Source organism: Protopterus annectens, chromosome 4.part0, assembly GCF_019279795.1.
Source record: "Protopterus annectens isolate FY-2018-M chromosome 4.part0, PAN1.0, whole genome shotgun sequence".
In the NCBI taxonomy this organism is placed as follows: Eukaryota; Metazoa; Chordata; order Ceratodontiformes; family Protopteridae; genus Protopterus; species Protopterus annectens.
Genome location: NC_056733.1, coordinates 858,406,774 through 858,431,375, shown reverse-complemented (window position 1 = coordinate 858,431,375; position 24,602 = coordinate 858,406,774). Strand labels below are relative to the sequence as shown.

The following is a 24,602-nucleotide window of genomic DNA, read 5'->3' as shown; positions in this document are numbered from 1 at the left end:
AGGTTAAAGCCCTAGACTGAATGAACATAGTCTAAGAAAGATAAGTGATTTGTTAAATTTGTTTTAGATTGATACTGTAATGCAGTTAAACTGTTTGATGTAACGAATGAATGCATACCTGTTATTCATTTTTTTTCTGAATCATAAATGTTATAAAAGCAAAGAAAGAAAAAACAATGTTTCAAATAGATTTCACTACCTTACCTTCTGCTTCTTTCATTTGTTCAGTCAAACTGTCATCCGCTGCCAAAATTGCACTTCTTTTGGAGGCCTTTTGATTTTGGAACTCCAGTAGGATTTTTTCTGTCTGTTTAAAGACAATTGCAACTCTCAGGTAAGTGGCTAACTTGCAATGTGTATTTTTTAAATGTAGGGAAACATAATAAAATATGTTTTTGACATAAGCTTAGAAAAACAGTGAATACAGAGAATGGCAGTACATTACCAAACCAATTTTACAGCTACAAAATAAATAAATAAAATGCATTTTTGTATGGATTTTACTATTAGCTATAGACATGATGATGCATAGCAGTAGTCTTCAAAGAGAAGTCAGGCAGTCTTGATACACAAGGGACTTGAGAAGCTACTTTTAGAATCATAATGTAGGTCAAAAACATAATTTTGGTTTAAAAAAAGTGACAGCCAAAATGTACACAACTGAAGTTTGCAACTCTCTTTATAGGATTCCCTGTGATCATGAGTTCATTATTCAAAACAAGCAGTGCAGGGACCAGGCCACAGGTTATGGTACTTCTGCAGGGTTTCATCCATGATAACCACAAAGGATAAAAGAAGCAGCAGGACTTAGTAATAAAAGACAAGCAGTGTAGAGAACAGGCACAGGGTATGGTACTCCTGCAAGGTTTCATCCATGTTAGCCACAGAGGATAAACCAAGCAGCAGGACTTAGTAATAAAAGACAAGCAGAGCAGAGAGCAGGCCACAGGGTAAGGTACTTTTGTAAGGTTTCATCCACATTAGCCACAGAGGATAAACCAATCAGCAGGACTTTGTAATAAAATTCATGCCCATCCAGAGTTAATCAAGTGAACCTCTAGTGTGAACCCCAAGAATGTAATTAAAAAAAAAGTCTACAGAATATTATATTCATAAACTAGTAGAAAGTATTCTAAGAACTAAGCCAACATGGAAATTAAGAAAGGAGACTCTGCCAATAGGGATGACTACAATTAGGAATACAGAGAATTGTCAAGAGGGGGGTGGAATTTACTAGAGGAAATTGACAAAATAACCAATGTATTGGGAGTAAATGACTAGACAGGGAAATGTAATAGAATGGGAAGAGGCCTAGGAGACATTTGGACTGCAGGTTAGAGACTACCTTCCCAATGAAAGTATAGGCAAAGAGAAAGAGATAGGGTAATCCTAAGTGAAAGACCTGCACTAGCAGAGTTTTTAGTGAATCTACAACAGAAACCACTTTAAAAAGGGGATAATTAGTATGGCATATCAAATATTGTATTATAACTATAGGAATCAATCAGGGCAGTTTAGAAAACATTGGGAAGAGAGATTGGATAAGCATTTCACAAAGAAAAAACTGGGAGAACATATGTGTGGCTCCCAAATGTGCAACAAAGTCTAGAAGATTTAGGATTTTTTGTTTGGAAGTGTTTGCATTGGTATTTTCATACCCCAAGCAGATGCCAGAGAATGTTTTCCTTAGGTAGATAGCAAATGTTGAATGTGTGATGAAGAAGAAAGAAATCTTCAGAAAAAGGAAGGAGCAAATTGCATGGACAAACTGAAAATTGTGGGAACATTATATGCAGAAAAATGCTTTGGATGAGGAATGAAGTTTAAGGGAAGGCAGGATGTGACCATTTTATTTAATGTTAGATTGATTGTATTGTACTTAAGAATATGTGTGATGTATAATGCTTGTAATTGTGAACATGTTAGCATAGTTTGTTTTCTTTTATATAAATGTAAGTTTGCCTTATAGTTTGTTTTCTTTAATATAAATGTAACTTTGCCTATGTAACAAGTGATAATTTAATAAAGGTGTTTAAAAAAAGTACCCAAAGTAGGACTAATACAATCTGCAAACTAAGCACAGTGGTACTGAAGGGTCTATATCATAAGCTTGAAGTCTAAAAAGAACGAATGCCCTTTAATTGAAAACCAAATACTCGAAGTCCCATAAAGCCGAATCGCTGGGCCATTCTTGGGACTCTGCCATTTCCTCCACTGAGGTGCAATCTTGGAGTTGGTATATTTAAACAGGAGGGGGGGGCAAAGCCCCCCATTATATGTTGTGTTTGGATAGGGGTTTTTTTTGTTTTTTTGGAACAGCAATTTTTTTCCCAGGGAAAAAAATAGCAGTTCTGTACTTTCAACTTTTTCAGATTTCGGGTATATGGTATTGATTAAAGAGCGTTCGCTCTTTTTGAACTTCGAGCTTATGATATAGACATGGTACTGAAATGCTTAGGTCCTGTATCTTGAGAACCCTTTCTTCTGAATGACTCATTGTGTCCACCGTGCTTATAAATGGAATGTAGATTTTATTAGCTGCATAATAAAATATTATTTAACAGGACAGCAAGTGTTCTTCCTGTTAAGTCATTGCTTTCTCTTGTGTGAGTTAACTGATTGTATGATATGCTAAAGAGTCTTCTGTTGTTCCCCAGAAATGTATAAAAAATGTTAGAAGTAAACTGCAAAAAAGTGACAAAAATCCATCAGTTCTAGATAAATAAATGAAATGTCCAGAGGCAGCAGAGGTATGACCTTTGGTGTTTCACCATCTGGAACTTGATACTAAATATATGCTTATGGATGTCAGGGATGGAAAGGAAGTCTCCCATCCCTTATAGAACTAAGAAGATGTAGTAAACAGAAACTCAATCATCTTTCCAGATGAAAGTCAGTTGAAAAGTAGATGCTAGATGTGTAGCATGAGCTCTATGGAGGTAGTCCGGTCCTTAATTAGAACTCTTTTCTGGGTAGGACCTAAGTTTGGATTAATGTCAGGTCATATAGGTACTACACAATGGTCTGAGTCTGCTTGCTCTTTTTGGAGACCTTCCACCAAGTCCTACAAAGATAGCCCAAAGATGACCTCCCACAGCAGAAAGTATCAAGGATGACCTTCCTGAGCTCATCCTTGAAGGAGAACAGCTTCAGTCACATTATCCTCTGCAGCTTCATATCTCAGACTGATGCCTCACTGTATCACTTGCATCCAAGTTTGACAGTAAGATTTTATTATTTTGATTTAGAACAGATTGGTTTGTCACTGATTTTAGGATAGAGGTTATTACTACCCTCTTCCAGGAGAAGGAGGAGTCTTCCTGAGCATGACTCACTTGATTCAAGGCTGGTAGATGCCAATCTAACATGTTCTCCCTACCTTCCTTACATAACTCCATGGGATTTCCGTCAAGAGCTTGAGGGTTTCCCATTTGGCATACCCATCAACAACTTCTCCAACTCCTCCATAGTTTTTGGTGTCATTAACTTATTAGTTTGAGCATATATCAGTTGTGTAATTTCCTCCACTCCATGAAATACATCAAATATCTCTAATTTACTGGTTCTTATGACTTTACCCTATATAAGTCTTGAAATTACTTCACAAAGCAATTTACAATATTATTTGGGTCGGTTTACTATCAAAATATTGATGTTCAGAACACTGAACGTTCGATACAATGAAAATGACATCACACTTCCGGCATACTAATTAACGTATAATGTCGAATCTGTTGATCGAATATAACAGATTCAACATTAATGTTGAAAATCGTCCATGATGGCAGTGTAGGTGCAAACATAAATGAAACGCCTACACTGTCAGTCATGTTTTACCGGGGATGCAAGCCCCCCTGCCACCGCCCCTGTGGGGGACTGTGCCCCCCACATCCCCTGCATATTAAATATTCTAACTCCAAGATCGCACTACAGTAAGGAAAGGGATACATTTCCCTTTCTGCTCTGTACCGCAACTCTATTCACAACATCGAGTTACTATCATCTAATGCACACTTCCATTTGCTGATATGTAATCTCGATCTCCTAGCATTTGGCAACACTAATGTTCGACTTTCCGTGTTTGTTGAACCAAATTTTAATATTTTGATAGTAAGCCATTTGGGTCTCCCATAATGTTACCTGTCTGTTGTTCCTCCAGTGCCTGTACCCATATCTCCCCTTTAGTTGCTCTTTATCTTAAAGCTTAATTCTTGTTGTGTTTTCTACAGTCCCTAGGAAGTTGGCTTGCAGGGATTTCATTCAAAAATTGCTTCTGACTTTCTAGTATGCTGTCCATTTCCTGCTGCACTTCCATTATTGCTTTATCTCTGCTGTCGGTAACCATTAGCAAGAATATCAAAAAGTACAAATTAAACCACATCTAGAAGCTGGAATTAGAGGAAGATTAAACAGACAAGGGCTTAGAAGGCCAGACTGTAAAACACTGATATGTCAAAGGAAACCAGATTCCTTTGAACATAGTCACCATCATCATCAACCCTTTTTTCCCAATTTTCTATATGGGGTCGAGGTGTTGCATCAACTATCACCATCTCTCTTGATTCAATGCCACTCTCCTACCTTCTTCAGCAGTAATGCAAATATGACTCCATCATTGTACATATGGGTATGAATGACCTGAGACGTACCTCCCTGGACTACATGAAAAGAGACATGGAGGAGCTCTCTGATTATGTAGCCCAGGTGAGTATGACCCTAGCTCTGAGCAGCATCCTACCATCACCCAGAATGATACCACAGTACAAGCAGAAAATGATTGATTTCAACAACTGGCTAAGTTTCTGGTGTCATTCAAAGGGGATCCAGTATCTGTCTGCCTGGGATGACATGATTGACAGACCTCGATGTTTTGCCAGAGATAGCCTGCATCTGTCACCCCTGGACTTCTGGATACTGGCCAAGGTTCTTGCCACCCCTATAGTGCCTTTTTAGGCAGTGTTCCAAAAACCAAATTACCACCATAGCGGCTACAAACAAATGCAATCTGAGGATCATGCTGCTCAACACTAGAAGTCTAAATCTCAATATGCATTCACTGGAAGCACTCCTTAAAATGGAGAACATCAACATTTGTGCTGTAACAGAGACCTGGCTCAAAGCAGCAGAAAGAACCCCTACACTACCAGGCTATAACTCTTTCCACACCTTTCAGACCCAGAACTTCGACTGAAGCTCCAGAGATGATGGTGGTTCCATATTCCTAAAGGATGTGCACACCTCCAGACTGGTAGCCCAACATAACGTATCAGAGATACTTCAGGTGCAGCTAACATTGGGTAAGACAGCAATTCAAGTCATAGCCTGCTATAGGTCCCCAACCATGTCCCAAGACTCACACTCCACATTCCTAAGCACCCTGGAGAATATTAGGGTCCAACCTAATACTTTCATACTAGGTGACTTCAATTACCCCTCCATTAACTGGGAAAACTTTTTAAGTACAGTACACTTGCCCAATGTTTCCTGGAGTTCATTAATTGCAATGGCCTGGACCAGCTCTTTCTTACCCCCACTAGAAGTAGCAACATCCTTTACTAACATGGGCGACCATTGCTCTACACCAATAGTCAGCTCCTCCCTGGTTAGATCCGACCATGAACTAATCATCTTGGAAATCCACATCCCTCCCACCCCCTGCAAATGTAACAGCCATGAAAAATCGCTAATTTTGGGCTCCTAAAAACAGAGGTGGCTAACTTCACGGCACCCAAGTGAATGGAGAATAGTTACGTGACCGCCGAATCATACACCAATGCACTGTAGGAACATGTACACAAATGTAAGGATCTTGCCTTATCCAATAGAACCAAGCAAGATGTTCTCCTCCAAAAAAAAAAATGAAGCCATTCTGGTGGTCCCCTGCCATAAACAAACTCTACAACAGAAGGAGGAAAATGATGCAGAATAAGGTGTGGAAAAACTCCCTTATCAGCCTCAACAAATATTGAGATCCCTCATCAAATTCTCTAAAGCTAGCTATGAAAACATAATTGCAGCAGATAGTAAAGACAACCACAAGGCCTTCTATAGTTATGTAAAGAATCTCCACAGCAATACCCAGATTTGCTCTGAGCTACTGCACAATGGTACCTCCTATACCGAGCCAACAGATATTGCCAATATACTGGCCGACAGATTCAGTGCCAACTTTACCCCTCTCTCCCTCCCAAAAGACCAATCACAATACCAGTAGATTGCCAGGCACCCAGTATTACTGCTACACAGGTTAAAACAGCACTGTCCAAGGCCAAGAATACAGGTTCTGTGGGACCTGACAATATCCCAGGCTGTGTTCTACATGAACTATAGAGTGAACTGGCACCTCACCTGTGTGCCCTGTTTAATCACAGCCTCACCTCAGGCTTTGTCCCTACCAAATGGCGCACTGCTACAGTCATCCCTCTCTACAAAGGAGTAGCGACTACAGACCCTGGGAACTATCGCTCCATTAGCCTGATGAGTCTGATATGAAAAGCTATGGAATGCAGTATCATGGACCTAATAAACAAGGATATAGGGAATCTCCAAACTCTGGATCCCACACAGTTTGGTTTCGTGAAGGGTAGATTATGCCTGCTCAACTTGGTTGACTTCTTTGAGTCAGTCACCAGATCTGTGGATATAGGCAAGGTGGTTCATACAGCCTACCTTGATCTGGTCAAGGCCTTTGATACCATTCCCCACTCAGGAATCATAGAAAAACTCACTAAGCTAGGCATCAACCCCTATATCACTATGCGGGTTGCAAACTGGCTCAGAGATAGAACCCACAATGTGAAAGTAGCTGACTCCAAGTCAGACTGCTGACCAGTCAAGAGTGGAGTCCTACAGGGTTCAGTCCTGTGTCCTCACCTGTTACTTCTCTGAAGTCCAAGCCAACATAAAGGGACTCTGTCTGACAAAGTTCATAGACGATTGTAAGTCGGGAGCTATTATTAACTCCCCAAGTGATGCTGTCAATGCCAAAAAATGTGTCATCATCCCCTTTGGGAAAACCCCAGTTCCCATGAATTACCTCATTGATGGTGGTCCACTAAACACAGAAGATGTTATAAGAGATCTGGGAACACAAGTTGACAGCAACCTCTCTTTTGATTACCACACTGCCACTGTGATCAGAAAGTCCTCCTATGTGGCACATCTCATTATTAAGGGTTTTGCACCCAGGAAGAAAGAGGTCATTGTCTCCCTCTACTCATCCATCATTAGGCCAGTCATCGAGTACAATGCCCCATTTGGCATGTACCTCACTAGACACCTACAACAACTGGAGAGGCCATAAAAGTACCTCACAAAGAGGCTCCTAGGCCTTAAATACTTGTCCTATATGGACAGACTCAAAAAACTCCAACTATTCTTTGTCTCATATTGCCTACTTAGAGGCAATCTCTGCTTGACTTACAAAGCCATGCCTGACCCAGCTTTGTTAGAAATGCTACATCTAAAGAAATCCCAATCCCTCCACACCACATGCTCCAGAGACCTCAACCTCATTACCACAATCAACAGAACATACTGGAGGGACAGGTTCATAACCTAGAGACTGCCCATGCTATGGAATAGACTTCCCATACATGTCAAGCAGAGCACCTCACTGACCCTCTTCAAGAGAAATCTTGATGAGTGGATGGGAAATAGAAAATTCATCCCCAGGATAACTCCAGTGGCTCTACCCAACAGAGGCACTGGGAACTAAGGTCAGTTGGCATGGTGCCAGGGTAATTCTATGGCTAGGCTTGTAAAGGCCTTAGGGCCATTAGCCTAGTACACATCTATGAAACTATGAACCTACTGTAGGTCTTCTTTTGCACTATCATTTATGTCTTTGCTGGATGCCTTTGAATCCTCTTGCCTTCTTCCTGTCTGCCCCAAATCTTTCTAATAGCATTGTGATCTGCTTTCCTGCGCATGTGCCTGAACCACTGTAACTTGCTCTCTTTGAACATCTCTGCAATTGGACCTACTTAGGCTTCTCTTCTGTTGTTATCATTTATTCATTTGTCCCACAGTGTACATCCTACCCCTGATCTCAGGTACTTTACCTGCATATCCTCTAGATTCCTCAAATGCTCTGCCTTCACTGCCCAGGTTTCTGTACCACACAGTAGTACTGGTCAAACCACTGTGCCATACAGTAGTACTGGTCACACCACTGTACCACACAGTAGTACTGGTCACACCAGTGTTTTATACACCTTACTTTTAAGCTTCTTTGGCATTCTTCTGTCACACACTACCCCTGAAATTCTGTGCCATTTGGCTGGAACCCCTCTGTTTCTAGTTTTGATCTCCTCATTTAGACTTCCCTTCTCCTCAGCCACTCCTGTCAGATACCTGAAGCTACTAACCTGTTCCACTATTTTCCTTTCTATCTCAATCGTCAGTTTCTTGGATGAACAGAAAACAGAGAAAATCCAGAGAGCTCAAGTCTGGTATCCCACCTGTGACCCACAAGGTGACAGGACTAACACAGAAAAAAGTATAAAGGATATGTCCAGAAAAAATCACTTTAGCTAGCAGATCTAGGAGACTCTCTCTCTGACAACCTCTTTGTGGGAGGAATAAAGACACCTTGTTGAATTTTCCATTAGTTAAATTCAGTTAAGTAGGTAGATGGACAAGTATTATTGTTCTAATATATTACATTCAACAGGTCATTTATTTAAAGTCAGTTTACAGACAATGGTGGTAGGGTCCATGGGAGCTGATTGGAGGAAAATCTGGGAGATGGAAAAACAAAAAGCCAATCCCAAAGATTAGAGTTTAGTCCCTTTTTTGAATATTCCTGAAAGACACATGAGGGTTTACCAGCTTAGCAGCCTATGGAACTTCATTCTTAGTTAAAAGGTTTTATTTTTAGTTTTAACTTCTAACAAACAAAACATGGCAACACAATTTGAGCTACAACTATAGAAAAATAAGTTATGTACTCATCATAACATGCCATCTGCGTTGTCCATTTTCATTCTTCCTCAACTAATGGGTTCAGATCCGATCCCTTGGATCTGACTCAGCCATTGCTAAAGCTCGTGGCAACCAAAAATCTCTCGAGCTTCTCCCTTACCCATAATGCGCCAACCCCAAGTACCTCAGATCTTGTTTGCTGATTTTTTGTGGAAAGAAGTATTTGCAGTGCATAGGAAGAAAAAGAGAGTGAATAACTCACATGCAGTCAAATAAGTTGACAACTGTATCTGGAGCTATAAAAGTCAGTGATGTTGTCTAACCATCTAATCTGAAGTTCTCAGTTTACATATTATCCTCAAAAGATGGGTTTGGTTCTGAACCCTTGGAACTGACTCAGCCGCTTGCTAAAGCTCGTGGAAACCAAAAACTCTCTAGCTTCCCATCTACCCACAATGCATCTGGTATATTACCTCAGATCTCGTTTGCTGCTATAAGCTTCAGACATGTTTAGTCTTTTCTCTCTTACCTTTTTGATAAGTGGTTCTTTCAAAATCTTTTCACCTTCTAAAAAATGTGTTAATAATGCTCTGAGTAAACATTTGTTGCAGAGCCCCAGATGCACTGAATTTCATTTTACTATTATTGACCAGGTGAATGTTAACCCAAGGGGAGAGGATGAGACTATAGTTCTAGAGGAAAAAGAGATGAAATGGCAGTTAAAATTGAGTGCAACTAAATCACCAGGATTAAATGATTATGTATCTATATTGCCCATGCTTAAGCTCAAAGCTATTTCCAATAACTAATATGTTTGCTTAAGATGGTCATGGACAAGTTTTAATAGGCTTTGTAAATGTTGTGTAGACAGCATAAGTTTTTATTTTTTTACTTTTATTATTTATTATTTTTTATTATTAAACATTTACTGTTTTTGAGCAGTGAATATTATTAGCACATATTTATGCAAATGAGTGTGTTTTGTGGAGAGTTTTTAGGTGGTATATCTTTAAATTCATGGTGTTTAACTATGTAATTTAGTTGTATAACTGATGGATTAAGTTAGATGAGTAATATATAAATGAGGTATGATGTATTGTCTTTTGCTCTGATGAAGTCTACTTCAGTAGATGTAAGTGCTTAACCATTAAAGATGTTTAAATCAGCAGTTCTGTGTATTGTAAAAAAAAAACTTTACTAGAATCTCCTTGTGTTCTGAATGAGTGTGCTTCTCAGCTGATAAGTATATTGTGGCACTTTTTAACTGTTCAGATTTGAATAAAACAATAACTGAATTCCGTTCAGAATACAGTTTGAATAAATTGCATTTATTTAAACTGTATTTGCTTTAATATTGCTACACACTCAAGTGTGCTAGCTTGTGCTGCACTTGAATTATATTTAGTGCTATTTTAGCTGCTTTTCTGTAAAAAAAAGTCTAAGCTTGTTTCCCACCTTTCCTGTAACTTGTCTAGTCCAGATACAGATTTGCTGTACCCAGGACTGTTTGTAAGCTTCTGAGCTCCCCATGCCTTTCTGTGTCGGAGGGAAGCCTTCTAGCTTATCAGTGGGAGTGGTAAGCACTAGGTAGCCTATCTACTACAAGAGGTGTGGTTTCTGGCCCAGAAATTGTAGTTTATTGGCCGTTTGGTCAGTTTTTCCATCTCTTTCAACTTTCTGGTTTAAAAGCCCACATTTGTGCTTGTTTCCCACCTTTCCTGGAACTAGTCCAGATACGATTTGTTGTATCTAGGACTGTTTGTAAGCTTCTGAGCAGTGCCGAAGTCTGCTCTTCAATTTTTTTCCCTTAGATCTGCTAGTTCTCTCCTCTCCTGCTCTTTTACTAGCTTATTAGTCTCGCACTTTGCCAGACTTCTTGTAGCAATTATTGTAGCACACAAAGTGCTACCAGCATGAAACATTCTACAAGGAAACAGCTCCAGTACTTATTATTAATGCCCACCCCTCCAGGCATGTCTACAGTGTGCTTTCTGCTATTAGCCTGGTGAACTTTGGCATCCTGAGGCAATGTTGCAACTGCCTCATGTACACTGACAGCCCTCTCCTCTTACTCCCAACACTCAGACTTGCGAGGGATGCACCTATATATCCAAATTGGAAGCCACGCACTCTCCAGCCAAGACTGGAATAGCTGGTTAAGAGGAGAAGGTCAGCACTTGCACCACACCACATGGAACACATAGCCCTCCAGAACACATACCAGCACTGCCTTCACATTAAAATGCAAACCACACACCCACCTTTGTGGAGGCTCTCAATAAAAATCTACCCAAACAGCAGAGATCTCCAAGGCAGAAATGCACTCAACCACAACACAACACTAATCACGAGACACATAACTCTCCCAAACAGTGCACCACTCAACCAAAGCCCCCCAAGGCAAAACAGCATGCCCAACATACTAGTCATAGGTGACCCAATAATGAGGCACACTGATGTCCCACTCACTATGTTGAATAAGGAGAAAGTAACAGTCAGCTGTCTGTCAGGTTTCAGGATTTGCCACATAACGCACACACTCAGGTCCCTCAACAACAGGTACAAATATGACTCTGTCATTGTACATGTGGGTGTGAATGACCTGAGATGTACCTCCCTGGACTACATGAAAAGAAACATGGAGGAGCACTCAGATTATGTAGCCCAGGCAGGTATGACCCTAGCCCTGAGCAGCATCCTACCATCACCCAGAATTATACCACAGTACAAGCAGTAAATGATTGATTTCAACAATTGGCTAAATTTCTGGTGTCATTCTAAGGGGATCCAGTATCTGCCTGGGATGATGATTGACAGACCTCGATGCTTTGCCAGAGATGGCCTGCATCTGTCACCCCTGGGCTTCCGGATACTGGCCAAGGTTCTTGTCACCCCTATAGTGCCTTTTTTAGGCAGTGTTCCAAAGACCAAATTACCACTGTAACAGCTACAAACAAATGCAATCTGAGGGTCATGCTGCTCAACTCTAGAAGTCTAAATCTCAAAATGCACTCACTCGAAAATCCCCGTAAAATGGAGAACATTGACATTTGTGCTGTAACAGAGACCTGGTTTAAAGCAGCAGAAAGCACCCCTGCACTACCAGGCTATAAATCATTCCACACATTTCAGCCCCAGAACTTGGACCGAAACTCCAAAGGTGGTGGTGTTTCTATAGTCACAAAGGATGCGGACACCTCCAGACTGGTAGCCCAACATAAGGCATCAGAGATACTTCAGGTGCAGCTAACATTGGGTAAGACAGCGATTCAGGTTGTAGCCTGCTATAGGTCCCCAACCATGTCCCAAGACTCGCACTCCACATTCCTAAGCACCCTGGAGAACATTAGGGTTTAACATAACACTCTCATACTGGGCAACTTCAACTACTCCTCCTTTAACTGGGAAAACTACTCATGTACCAATACACTTGCTCGACATTTCCTGGAATTCATTAATTCCATTGCCCTAAAGCAGCTCACTCTTACCCCCACTAGAAGTAGCAACATCCTTGACCTGGCCATTACTAAGATGGTCGACCATTGCTCTACACCAATAGTCAGCTCTTTCCTGCTTAGATCCAACCACAAACTAATCTCCTTGGAAATACACATCCCTCCCTCCCCCACCCCTCGGAAAGGTATCCACCATGAAAAACTTCTCCAAAGCTAACTTTGGGCTCCTAAAAACAGAGGTGGCTAACTTCACAGCACCCATGCAAATGGAGAGTAGTTGTATGACCACCGAATCATACACCAAAGCACTGTATGAACACGTACACAAATGCATGGATCTCGCCATACCCAATATAACCAAGACGCTCTCCTCCAAAAAAAGGAAGACAATCGGGTGGTCCTCTGCCATAAACAAACTCTACAACAGAAGGAGGAAACTGATGTGGAATAAGGTGAAGTCCTAAGACTGGAAAAACTCTCATCAGCCTCAACAAAAAGTTGAGATCCCTTATCAAATCCTCTAAAGCTAGCTATGAAAACAGGATTGCAGCAGATAGTAAAGACAACCACAAGATCTTCTATAGATATGTAAAGAATCTCCACAGCAATATCCAGATTTGCTCTGAACTACTGCTCAATAGTACATCCTATGCTGAGCCGACAGATATTGCTAATATACTGGCCGACAGATTCAGTGCTAACTTTACTCCCCCCAAAGCACCAATCACAATACCAGTAGATTGCCAGACACCCAGTGTTACTGCTGCACAGGTTAAAACAGCACTGTCCAAGGCCAAGAATACAGCTTCTATGGGACCTGACAATATCCCTGGCTGTGTTCTACATGAACTACAGAGTGAACTGGCACCTCACCTGTGCACACTGTTCAACCACAGCCTCACCTCAGGCTTTGTACCTACTGAATGGTGCACTGCTGCAGTCATCCCTCTTCACAAAGGAGGAGTGACTACAGACCCTGGGAACTATCGCCCCATTAGCCTGACAAGTCTGATATGCAAAGCTATGGAATGCATCATCATGGACTTAATAAACAAGGATATAGGGAATCTTCAAACGCTGGATCCCACACAGTTTGGCTTTGTGAAGGATAGACCATGCCTGGTAAACCTCATCTATTTCTTTGAGGCAGTCACCAGAGCTGTGGATGAAGGCAAGGTGGTTCATACGGCCTACCTTGATCTGGCCAAGACCTATGATACCATTCCCCACTCAGGAATCATAGAAAAACTCACTAAGCTAAGCATCAACCTGTACATCACTAGGTGGGTTGCAAACTGGCTCAGAGATAGAACCCACAGTGTGAAAGTAGCTGACTCCAAGTCAGACTGCTGACCAGTCATGAGTGGAATTCTACAGGGTTCTTTCCTGTTTGGTACCTACTTCTCTGAAGTCCAGGCCAACACAAAGGGACTCCGGCTGACAAAGTTCACAGACGATTGCAAGTTGGGAGCTATTATTAACTCCCCAAGTGATGTTGATATCCTACAGAAAGGCCTCACTGAGACCAACGACTGGTGTCAGAACCATGGCCTTCAGCTTAATGCCAAAAAAATGTGTTGTCATCCCCTTTGGGAAAAACCCAGTACCCATGAATTACCACATCAATGGTAGTCCACTGAACACAGAAGGCATTACAAGAGATCTGGGAACACAGGTTGACAGCAACCTCTCTTTTGATCACCACATTGCCTCTGTGGTCAGAAAGTCCTTCTGTGTGGCACATGTCATTACTAAGGGTTTTGCATCCAGGAAGGAAGATGTCATTGTCTCCCTCTACTCATCCATCATTAGGCCAATCATCGAGTACAATGCCCCATTTGGCATGTACCTCACTAGACACCTGCAAGAACTGGAGAGGCCACAAAAGTACCACACAAAGAGGATCATAGGCCTTAAACACTTGTCCTATATGGACAGACTCAAAAAACTCAAACTATTCTCTGTCTCATATTGCCTACTTAGAGGCAATCTCTGCTTGACTTACAAGGCCATGTCTGACCCAGCTCTGTTAGAAATACTACATCTAAAGAAATCCCAATCCCTCTGCACCACATGCTCCAGAGACCTCTACCTCATTACCACAATCAACAGAACATGCTGGAGGGACAGGTTCATAACCCAAAAACTGCCCATGCTATGGAATAGACTTCCCATACATGTCAAACAGAGCACCTCACTGGCCCTCTTGAAGAGAAATCTTGATGAGTGGATGGGAAATAGAAAATTCACCCCAGGGATCATTCCAGTGGCTCTACTCAACAGAGGCACTGGGAACTAAGGTCAGGTGGCACAATGCCAGGGCAATCCTATGGACTAGGCTTGTAAAGGCTCCAGGGCCATTAGCCTAGTACACACCTATGAACCTATGAACCTATGTTTCACTACCATCTATTAATTTTTGGTTAAAATCTTTTCACCTGTTAGTTTCTCATATTTTTGTTCAAATCTTTCTTACCTTTATCTATCGCACACTTTTCACTGTTTTTTTCTGATACTTTGTATACTTCTTACATACTATTGTTAGTATGTTTCCTCTACTCTTCAGTAACTCCTTTTACCATTGTTGGTATTTCTCTTCCTTCTTTTGCTTTATATTTAAAAAAAGGAATCCTTATTCTTCTGTTATTTCCTTGTGTGTGTGTGTGTGTGTGTGTGTGTGTGTGTGTGTGACAGAGAGAGAGAGAGAGAGCATATATTAATCTTGAGTGTGTGGACTTTGGTTTTCTGCCTTCCATTACTATGGCAGAAAAAAGTAAAGAAAAAAATACCTGCTGGGTTTAAGAGATGTGATCAGTGTTCTCACAAAATTCCTTTGTCAGACCAACATTCTCTGTATGTTGTATGTCTAGGACCTCTCCATTTACAAGAGGACTGCTCCATTTGCCATTCATTCTGCTGTTGGGCTCTGGCGGATTGAAGAAATAAGCTGAGTTTGAAGGGTCTTTTACTGTACACCTTCCATGAGGCCCTCTCTGGGTCATCTTTAAGGTTCCTGAATGAAAATCAAAGTCCAGTAAATAAAGTCCAGCATCCTCTTCCTCCTCTACCAAGTCTTCTGAGGCAAAGAAACAGAGTTCTTCGGTGCCGATACAGTTGTTGGCACCAACTGCAAAATGCCTAAGTTGTGAGTTCCACCTGTTTCATCAGAACCAACAACTATTCTGATGGTACCAAAAGCATTCTCAGTACCATCTTTAGTACAGATGACTACTTCAACACCGTCATCATCAGTGCCGGCCAAAGAAATTTTTGTAGTGCCTGGAACCAGGTATTCCCATCCATCAACTTATTCCCAGATAGACTGCCCTCTCCCCTTCTGGACTACCCTCCTTTTCCAACAAAATCTACCTATTCTTCTGGGACATTCACGGAAGATGAGCTGGAAAGAGTCATGAGAAAGATACTCTGGGCACAAGGAGTTAATGGTTCTTCTAGACCTTCTACCCCCATGGGTTAGGAACCTTCTACTTCCACCCCTCAAAGCACCTTTCCTCCTCTGACTTCTTCTGTAAGTTCAGAGCCTTCAGTTCTGAGGTGTCTGGCACCAACCACTTTGGTGCTGAAGTTGTCCTCCTCATTGGCACTAGTTCCATGCTTGAGTTCTTCAACTCATTCGGAACCAGAGACCTCCCAGAGCCAAACCTGTCCTGTTGGTTCCGAGGAGCTTGAGCTGACCCAAACTTTATTACTGTCCTCTTTTCTCCTTGGAGCCTCAGCACAGATCAGCTCAGCTCTGGCTTCTGTCTCGGAAGGGATCTGCCCTGGTCAGGGGCAGACTGCAGTACTGAGCTCTGTTCTTTTGGGCCCGGATTCCATTTCTACTGTGGATGGATCTGCTTTTGAGGCAATGGAGAGGGCCTTGTCAGCTTCAAGGCACCAGTCAGTTCCATCCCCCCTCCCAGAAGAGATTTCCAAGTCTCTCCTTGCACCAGAGTCTCATCCACTCTATCCAGCAGGACAGCAGGTGTCAAGACCTCAGGAACTCCCACATTCAGGAATATCCTCTTCCAGTATCTCCCCAGTGCATCTCATGGAGGAGGTTCATCAGAAGAAGAAGCATAAGAGGAAACACATTGAGTCCCCTGAAGAATTATTCATTGAGGACTCAGATTTTGAGGAAGGTGAAGGATCCCCATGGTCATCTCCTAATGATGTTTTCTTTAGAGACATCTTGGAAATTTTGAAACAGAGAGGTGGTTGGCAGTCCAACAATTCTATATCAGAGGAATCGGTGCACCTACAGGCCTTTGGCACCTGATCACCTACCTCATGGGTGATCCCGCCTGCTGATGAGCTCATTCAGTTGATCTCACAGTGGTCATGGAAGGCCCCTGATTCTGTTGAGCCAATACCCCAGAGACCAGATAAGGTCATTAATGCACACTTGGACAAATCTTTCTGGACAAAAGGCTAACCAGTAGATGCCATGGTCATGGCAGTAGCCACTAAAAAGGAACTGGCAGATGCAAGTTCCTCTATTCATCCTCCTAATATGGAATTCATGACGATCGATAGGATAGGAAAGTGAGTTTATGCTTCATCAACCTTTTCCTTATGATCTTTAAATTATTTGGCACACTTTATGAGGTTACAGAGGGATCAGATTAAAGAACTTTCAGATACCCTCTCAGGAGCTGTTTTTGACAGGTTTAGGATTCTGTAACTTCTCAATTGGCCACCCTGATTTTCATATCCAACTTATCCATGAGGCTCATTTCTCATGCAGCTGAAGGAATGACAAGAACCATTGGTTCAGACGTAACCTTAAGGAAACACACCTTGATGCATTTGTGTGGCTTCATAGAAACCTTCAAATCTACTTTTGTCAATGCTCCCCTTGACAGCATATCTTTGTTTGGGTCCAAAGTTAAAGACACACTTACTAGGTGTGACAAAGATGAAAAAAACCCTTTCTGCAGTGGCCGAATGTTTTTCCACTACTCAGAGACCCTTCTCAAGGAACCAGCACAATGGTGGGAAAATGTGGTTCAAAAAGTCCCAAGGGTCCTTTCCTGACACACATAGTGACAGCTCCCTTAGGGCAGAGGGGGAGACCTCCAATGGTAGACGCCACCCTCATGACAGAGGGGGGTGTCTGTGGAACCAAGGTTTCCGAGATTCATTTTTTGGTAAACCTTTTCACTGCTCCTGAAAGGAGACCTGAGTGCCCTCCTTTGGAGGCAGTCAGGTCATTTTTTCCCTGCACCAGAGAGCTTGGCTACAAATAACCTCAGACAAATAGGTGCAGGGAATTATATCCAGAGGTTACATTATTCCTTTCTCACTGTACCCATCCTCTTACAAAAGTATCCTGGATATTCCACCCAATCAAAGGGATCAAGCATCATTATAAATTCAAAAAATGCTAGAAAAGTGAGTCATCCAAGAGCTCCTTCCAGACCAGATAGGATCCGGAATTTACTCGAGGTTCTTTTTAGTGCCAAAAAATACAGGAGACTGGAGACTTATTCTAGATATCAGCAAACTGAACAAATCAGTTTGTTGAACCGAATTCCGGATGGTCACAGTTCATTCTATACCTCTGTTCTTGGAAAAGGACGACTGGATGTGTCCATAGATCTTCAGGATGTGTACTTGTGTACTATCACATAAAAATGGACAGGCAATCCAGGAGATTCTTAGCCTTTAATCTGGGAGAGAGTCACTATCAGTTCAGAGTATTGCCCTGTGGTCTCATCACAGCCCCCAGGGTATTCAGCAAATGCATGGCAGTAGTAGCAGCTCACTTGAGACTGCAGGGATTCAGAGTGTTTCCTTACCTAGATGACTGGTTTCTAACTGCCACAGTCAATGACTGGTTTCTAACTGCCACAGTCAAGCATCAACTCATAGAAGCCAGACAAAAGGGTTTTCAAACATGTCTCTCCTTAGGAATAACTGTCAACTACAAAATGTTTCAGCCAGTGCCAACTGAAGTGCTAGAATTTGTAGACATGGTCTCAAACACAAAAACCATCATCGCCTCTCTCCCCTCACCAAGACTATGGACAATTCAAACTCAGGTCTCTGGCATAATCAATAATACAAAATGCCAGCCAAACTAATCCTATGATCACTGGGCTCCATGGCAGCACAAATAACTCTTGTACCTCTGGCCAGGTACCATATGGGGATTCTTCAGTGGTTACTGGCAGCACAATCGTCAGTACTTACCCATTCCATGTCCACACCAATTGCCATCACCAACATTTGCAAGAAAAATTTAGCATGGTGGGCTCATTCAGAACAAATTTTACAGGACATCTCTTCTCCCCCGCAACCCAAGGTCATAGTGACCATGGACACCTCCCTGATGGGGTGGGGGGGTATTCCAGTGGAAAGACAGACCAAGGTCCTTGGTCCCCAAGAGAAGCCTCACTACACATTAGTGTTCTAGAGATGAGGGCAGTACTTTTAGTGCTGCAAGCATTTCAGGATGTTGTCTCCTCCAGAATGATTGGGATTCTGACAGACAACATGGCAGTAATCTGGTATATCAACAAACAAGAGGGAACCAAATTTCATCCACTATGTCAAGAAGCCCTAATAGTGTGGCAATGAGCAATCTCACCTAACTGCTTTCTTTAAGCAATACTCATTCCGTGGAAGTCATAGCATGTGGAAGTCATGTGATAGCAGACAGATTAAGCAGGTCCATTCTTTTACCTCCCGAGTGGTCCCTTAATCAGAGACAATCAGACAGAATTTTTCTATCATAGGGCCAGCCTTGCTGTGATATTTTTGCCACTCCCCTGAACAACAAATGCAGCAGCTATTTTGTCCAGATCACCCCAACAGGGGAAGACCTGAGGGATACTCTTCTTCACTATTGGCCCCCCAGTCTCCTTTACCCCTTCCCACTAATACCATTGATTCTCAAAGTCCTTCAGAAAACCATCAGGTTGAATAGCTAAGCCATCCTTATAGCCCTCTTTTGGCCTCAGCAGATTTGGTTCCCCTTCCTTTGGCCTCACCTAATCAAACAACCTTGTATACTGGATCCAATTCCAGATCCCCTGTCCCACCCAACAGGCATGCCACAACCAAACGTTCACAGTCACAAGCTGACAGCTTGGAATCTCCACTTCTAGTAGTAGCCAGACAAGCAGTGCATTCTACTATCGTCTCATAGTAATGGAAAATGTTTATCTAGTGGGCCCTACAAGACACTGACCCCCTTTCAGCCCCAGTTCATGAAATTCTCAAATTTTTAGCATTACTATTTGACAGCGGAACCTCTGCTTCCACCATTAAAGTCCAAGTAGCAGCCATCTCCAACTTCCACTTTGGTTTCAATGACTCTTCTGTGGCCTGTCATAAACTCTGCAAGTCCTTCTTAAAAGGTGCAGTACTGTTAAGACCTCCTTTTAAGGATCCTACTCCACCATAGGATCTCAACCTGGTATTATGAGGAATCACTCAACAACCATATGAACCTGCCTACACTTGTGATCTTAAATTCCTCCCCTGGAATACCAAACTGTTAGTCATGCTTACTTCAGCTAGATGAATGACAGAGATTTGAGCCCTATCATCCACACCTCCATATCTAGCCTTTCATAAGGAAAGGGTTTCACTCAGAACCAATGCTTTGTTCCTTCCAAAAATGGTTTCTGAGAACAACATCAATGAATGTATTAATTTACCCATTTTCTTCCCAAACTATACTAACAAAGAAGAGTATTGCCTACATACTTTAGATGCGCGCAGACAGTAACATTTCTACCTTCACAGGACAAAGGATTTCAGAAAAGCGGATCCGCTTTTTGTCTCCTTTTCTCACACTAAGCTGAGACAAACTGTATCCAAAGTCACCTTAGCAAAATGGCTGGCTAGCTGCATTCCTTTATATATTCCAAATCTGGTGTTCCCATACCAAGAACCCCTAAGGCCCATTCCACAAGGTCTATAGCTATGTCAGCAGTTTTCCAAGCTACAGCATCCATGAATAATATATGCACAGGAGCAACATGGGCTAACACCCATACCTTTATCACTTATTACAAATTAGATTTGGTTTCCAGGGACAGGGCATCATTTGGCTCAGTGGTGCTTAGGAATATCCTCCCTTAGTCCACCCAGACAACAAGGTAGCTGGGGTCTCTGTCCCATCCTTTGAGGATAACATGAAAATTGACAACTTATAGGTTCATAGGTTCATAGTTCATAAGAAGTTATGTACTCACCATAACGTTCCATCTGAATTGTTGATTTTCATGTATCCTCAACTCCCATCCTTCCATCCCCTTGCCTAATTCTTTTGAAATAACAGATGATTCCTTCCTCTTCTCAATCTTGCTGATTATTTTTAATTCTAACTGACCCTGGCATTGTCCCCATTGGAATTTAGTGTCTCTCTTTCTTATCTACCTCTTCTGCTTATTTTGTCAGCAAACTCAATCTGAGGTAATGTACCAGATGCATTGTAGGTAGAGGGGAAGCTTGAGAGTTTTTGGTTACTACAAGCTTTAGCAAGTGGCCAAGTCAGTTCTGAGGGTATGGAACCAAACCCACCCTTTGAGATACATGAAAATTGACAACTCAGATGGAATGTTATGGTGAGTACATAACTTCTTTTTCCTCCAGGAGTCTTCAAAGGATGGGGGTTGTGGGTGGGGAGTTGAGAAAGAATGAAAATGGACAACACAGATGGAACATTATGGTGAGTACATAACTTCTTTATCTGATGTTGTCAATTTTCATTCTATTCTCAAATAATGGGACAGAGTCCCCAGCTATCTAAGATCCTGGGTGGACTCAAAGAAGGATATTCCTGGGCACTGTTGAACTAAATGATTCTCTACCTCTGGAGACCAGATCCAATTTGTAATGAGTAACAAAGGTATGGGGAGAAGCCCAAGTTGCTGCAGCAGATATATCATCCATGGATGCTCTAGATTGAAAAACTGGGGAAGTTGCCATGGATCTAGTTGAATGAGCTTGTAATGGTTTTGGTAAAGCAACTCTCAGTTTTCTATAAATAAATGAAATACAGTCAGCCATCTGGCTAAAGTTACTTTGGCAACTGCCTTTCCCAATTTTACTTCTGCAAATGAAACAAACAATTGACCAGTTTTTCTTTTTCCTTAAATATTTTTATTGAATTTCCAAATGAATATATTTTTCATAACTTTGTAGTATATAACAGGTCAGTTTTTCTGATGTCTTTTGTTCCACGTAGATAAAAATGTAATTGCCTGTGAACATCCAATAAGTGTAACATGTATTCACCTTTGTTAGCAAAATTAGGGCAGAATACTGGCAAATTAATGGACTGATTGATATTAGATTCTGACACCACCTTAGCAAGAAAGGATGCACTGGTTCACAGTGTAACTCTATCAAATATGGAGGTTTTGAAGATAAGGCTTGAATCTCAGAAATTTGTCTGACAGAAGTAATGGTTACTAAAAATATTCCAAGAAAGATATTTAAGGTCACACTTAGTTGCTGGTTTGAAGGGAGAATGAGTAAACACCTGCAGTAAAACAACAAACAAAAAAGCAGTCAAGCACTATGATAAACCGTGGATTGCAAGAAAAGTTACACAAACAGCAAGCTAAGCAAATCCAATAACGGACACATAAGGTCAGTGCAAAAACAAGTTTATTACTCCACAAAGCTTTCACCAAAAGTCCCTTCTTCAGTGTGTATGCATTAGTTAAAATCAACAGTAATTTTATACAATTCAAAAATACAGCAGCCCAATAGAAAAACACATTCAATCAATCAATTGTGGTGCAATGACTGAATGATTATAAAACATTTTGCTTTATTTTCAGTATAGGCTTAATACTTCTAGCTGAATTTAAGCCTGGTTAGCTATGTTTAAATGCTGACTCTAAACCATTCTTTTATGAATGCTTTCTACATGTATACTTTTTATAGGTATGTTTTTTATGTATGTTTTATATGCTGACGTTTTTATATGCATAGGTGATATATGGCTTTAAAATGTTAGCTGCACCAAATGCAGTACCAAATTTAGGTCCCAGGGGGATCAGGGTCTTTAAAGAGAGGTCTTAAAAAAGAAGAGTGCTTTGCAAAAAGGCTTTGCAAAGCTTATGAGATTGGAACAGAGGAACCTTAAAATCCAATGTGAAAATTTGATATTGCTGCTAACTGAAACTTAACTGTTGATAAACTAGTGTTGTCTTTAAAAAGTAGGGCCAAAAATTCAAGGATGTTATATATCAAAGCTGAAGAGGCACCAACATTGTTTTGATGTGCCCAGTAAACAAACCTTTTCTATTGACTGAAGTAAAGCTTATGTGTAGAAGGTTTATGGGAAGATAAGAGTATATGTCAGACTGGGGAAAACAGCATAGGTTATCCAGCTATTAATGGAATTGGTGAAGCCAGGCGGTCAACCAGAGATTCAATATGCCTCGATGGATCATGCCTGTTGGGGGAGACAGGAGGTTTGGAGTCAGATCAGAATCCAAGGTTGGTGAAGTAAATGAGGCCAAAGGAAGGGGAACCAAATCTACTGAGGCCAGTAAGGTGTAATGAGGATGACTTTCAACACGGCAGCTTTCTGTAGGAATTTTGGAATTAGTGGGATTGATGGATAGTCATATAGTAAGCTGGAGAGCCATCATGAAGTACAGCATCCCTCTGTGATTTTCCCTGTGGGGGGATTAGGACAAAGTAGCTGTGCATTTGTTGTTTAGGGGAGAAGCAAAGATTGCAGCAAGGCTGGCCTCATCGATGAAAAATCGTTTACATCATGTTCTTGTTGAGAGACCACTTGTGAAGTAGAAGAATACACCTGCTCAGTTTGTCTGCTATCACATTGGATTTCCCCAGAATGTGCATTGCTATGAGAAAGCAGTTGGATAAGCTGACCCACTGCCACACTCTGAGTGCTTCTCAACACAAGGGGTATGATCTGGTCCCTCCTTGCTTGTTGATGTACCAAACTACTGACATATTGTCCATTTGAATTGCAATTGTCCCCACAGGGAGAGCATCTTGAAAGGTCTGCAATGCCAAAAGCACTGCTCTCACCTCTAGGACATTGATATGCAAACTGGCCTCTTGGGGAACAAAGTGCCTTGGACTGTTTTTCCAAGAAAATCCCCACCACCCCAATTGGGAAACATCTGTGGTCACTAAGGCCTTGGGCTGAGGGGGAATGAACAATGGCCTTGTATACCATAATCTGACCAAATCCTCCACCTGAGATCTCTTTTACATATCTGAATGACTTGTATCAGTTACATAAATTGGTAATGTATTGACCATTGTGTTGCTAGCATCCATTGCAGAATCCTCATGTAAAATCTGGCTAAAGGTACTACTGTTATTGCTGCTGACATTGATTCTAGAACCTGAAGGACCAAGCAGGCTGAAATTTTGGTACTGCAGATTATTCTCTTGACTTGTGATCTTATAGTTTGAATCCTTGAAAAAGGCAATGAAGCTATCACTGACTTTGTATTGAACAGTGTTCCTATGAATTCCAAATTCTGAGTTGCTTCCAGTTGAGACTTGTAGTTTATGGTTATCCCCAGATGAGAACACATCTGGAGAACCTGATCTTTTGCCCTTATCCATGTTTGGTTGGGGTGGTAATGAGCCAGTCATCTAAATATGGAAACACCTGGAATCCTTGCAGTCTCAGGTGAGCTGCTACTACTGCCATACATTGGGTGAACACTCTAGGGCCTGTGGTGAGACCAAAGGGCAGTACACTAAATTAGTATTGACTGGCTCCCAGCCAGAAGCGTAAGTTCCTTCTGGACTATGTGTTCATCTTTATGTGATAGTACACGTTCTGAATGTCCATCGAGCACATCCAGTCATCTTTGTCTAGAAAAGGGAGAATGGACTGAACCATGACCATCCAAAATTTGGTACATCGAACTGGCTTGTTTAAATTTCTAAGATCCAAAATTGGTTTCATGTTCCCTGTTTTCTTTGGCACCAAAAAGAATCTTGAGTAAGTTCCGGATTCTATCTGGTCTTGTGGGACCTCTTGGATGACTCTTTTTTCCAGCAGCTTTTAAACATGAATTACTGCTTGTTCCCTAAGATTAGGTGGAACATCAAGGGTTTTATTTGAAAAGGGAGAAGGAGGAGGAAGAAGGGAAAAAGGTATAATATAACCTCTGGAAATAATCCTCTTTGCCCATTTATCTGTTGTTATTTCTAGCTAGTCTGTCTGATGCAGGGATAGTCGATCCCCAATTGTATCTA

The 24,602-nt window shown here is 41.6% G+C and overlaps 1 protein-coding gene across 4 annotated transcripts in view; it reads right to left on the bottom strand.

Moving 5' to 3' along the window:
* LOC122799629 (colicin-E1-like) overlaps nucleotides 1–24,602 on the bottom strand; it is a 782,744-nt gene that overhangs the window by 467,540 nt on the left and 290,602 nt on the right. For 3 of the 4 annotated variants that reach the window (XM_044068817.1, XR_006364485.1, XR_006364484.1), the window contains one exon: nucleotides 205–307. The exons of the other annotated variant lie outside the window; for it this stretch is intronic. In XM_044068817.1, the coding sequence (XP_043924752.1) occupies nucleotides 205–307 (103 nt within the window). The remainder of the gene's footprint in view (nucleotides 1–204; nucleotides 308–24,602) is intronic. 4 annotated transcript variants of the gene reach the window in all.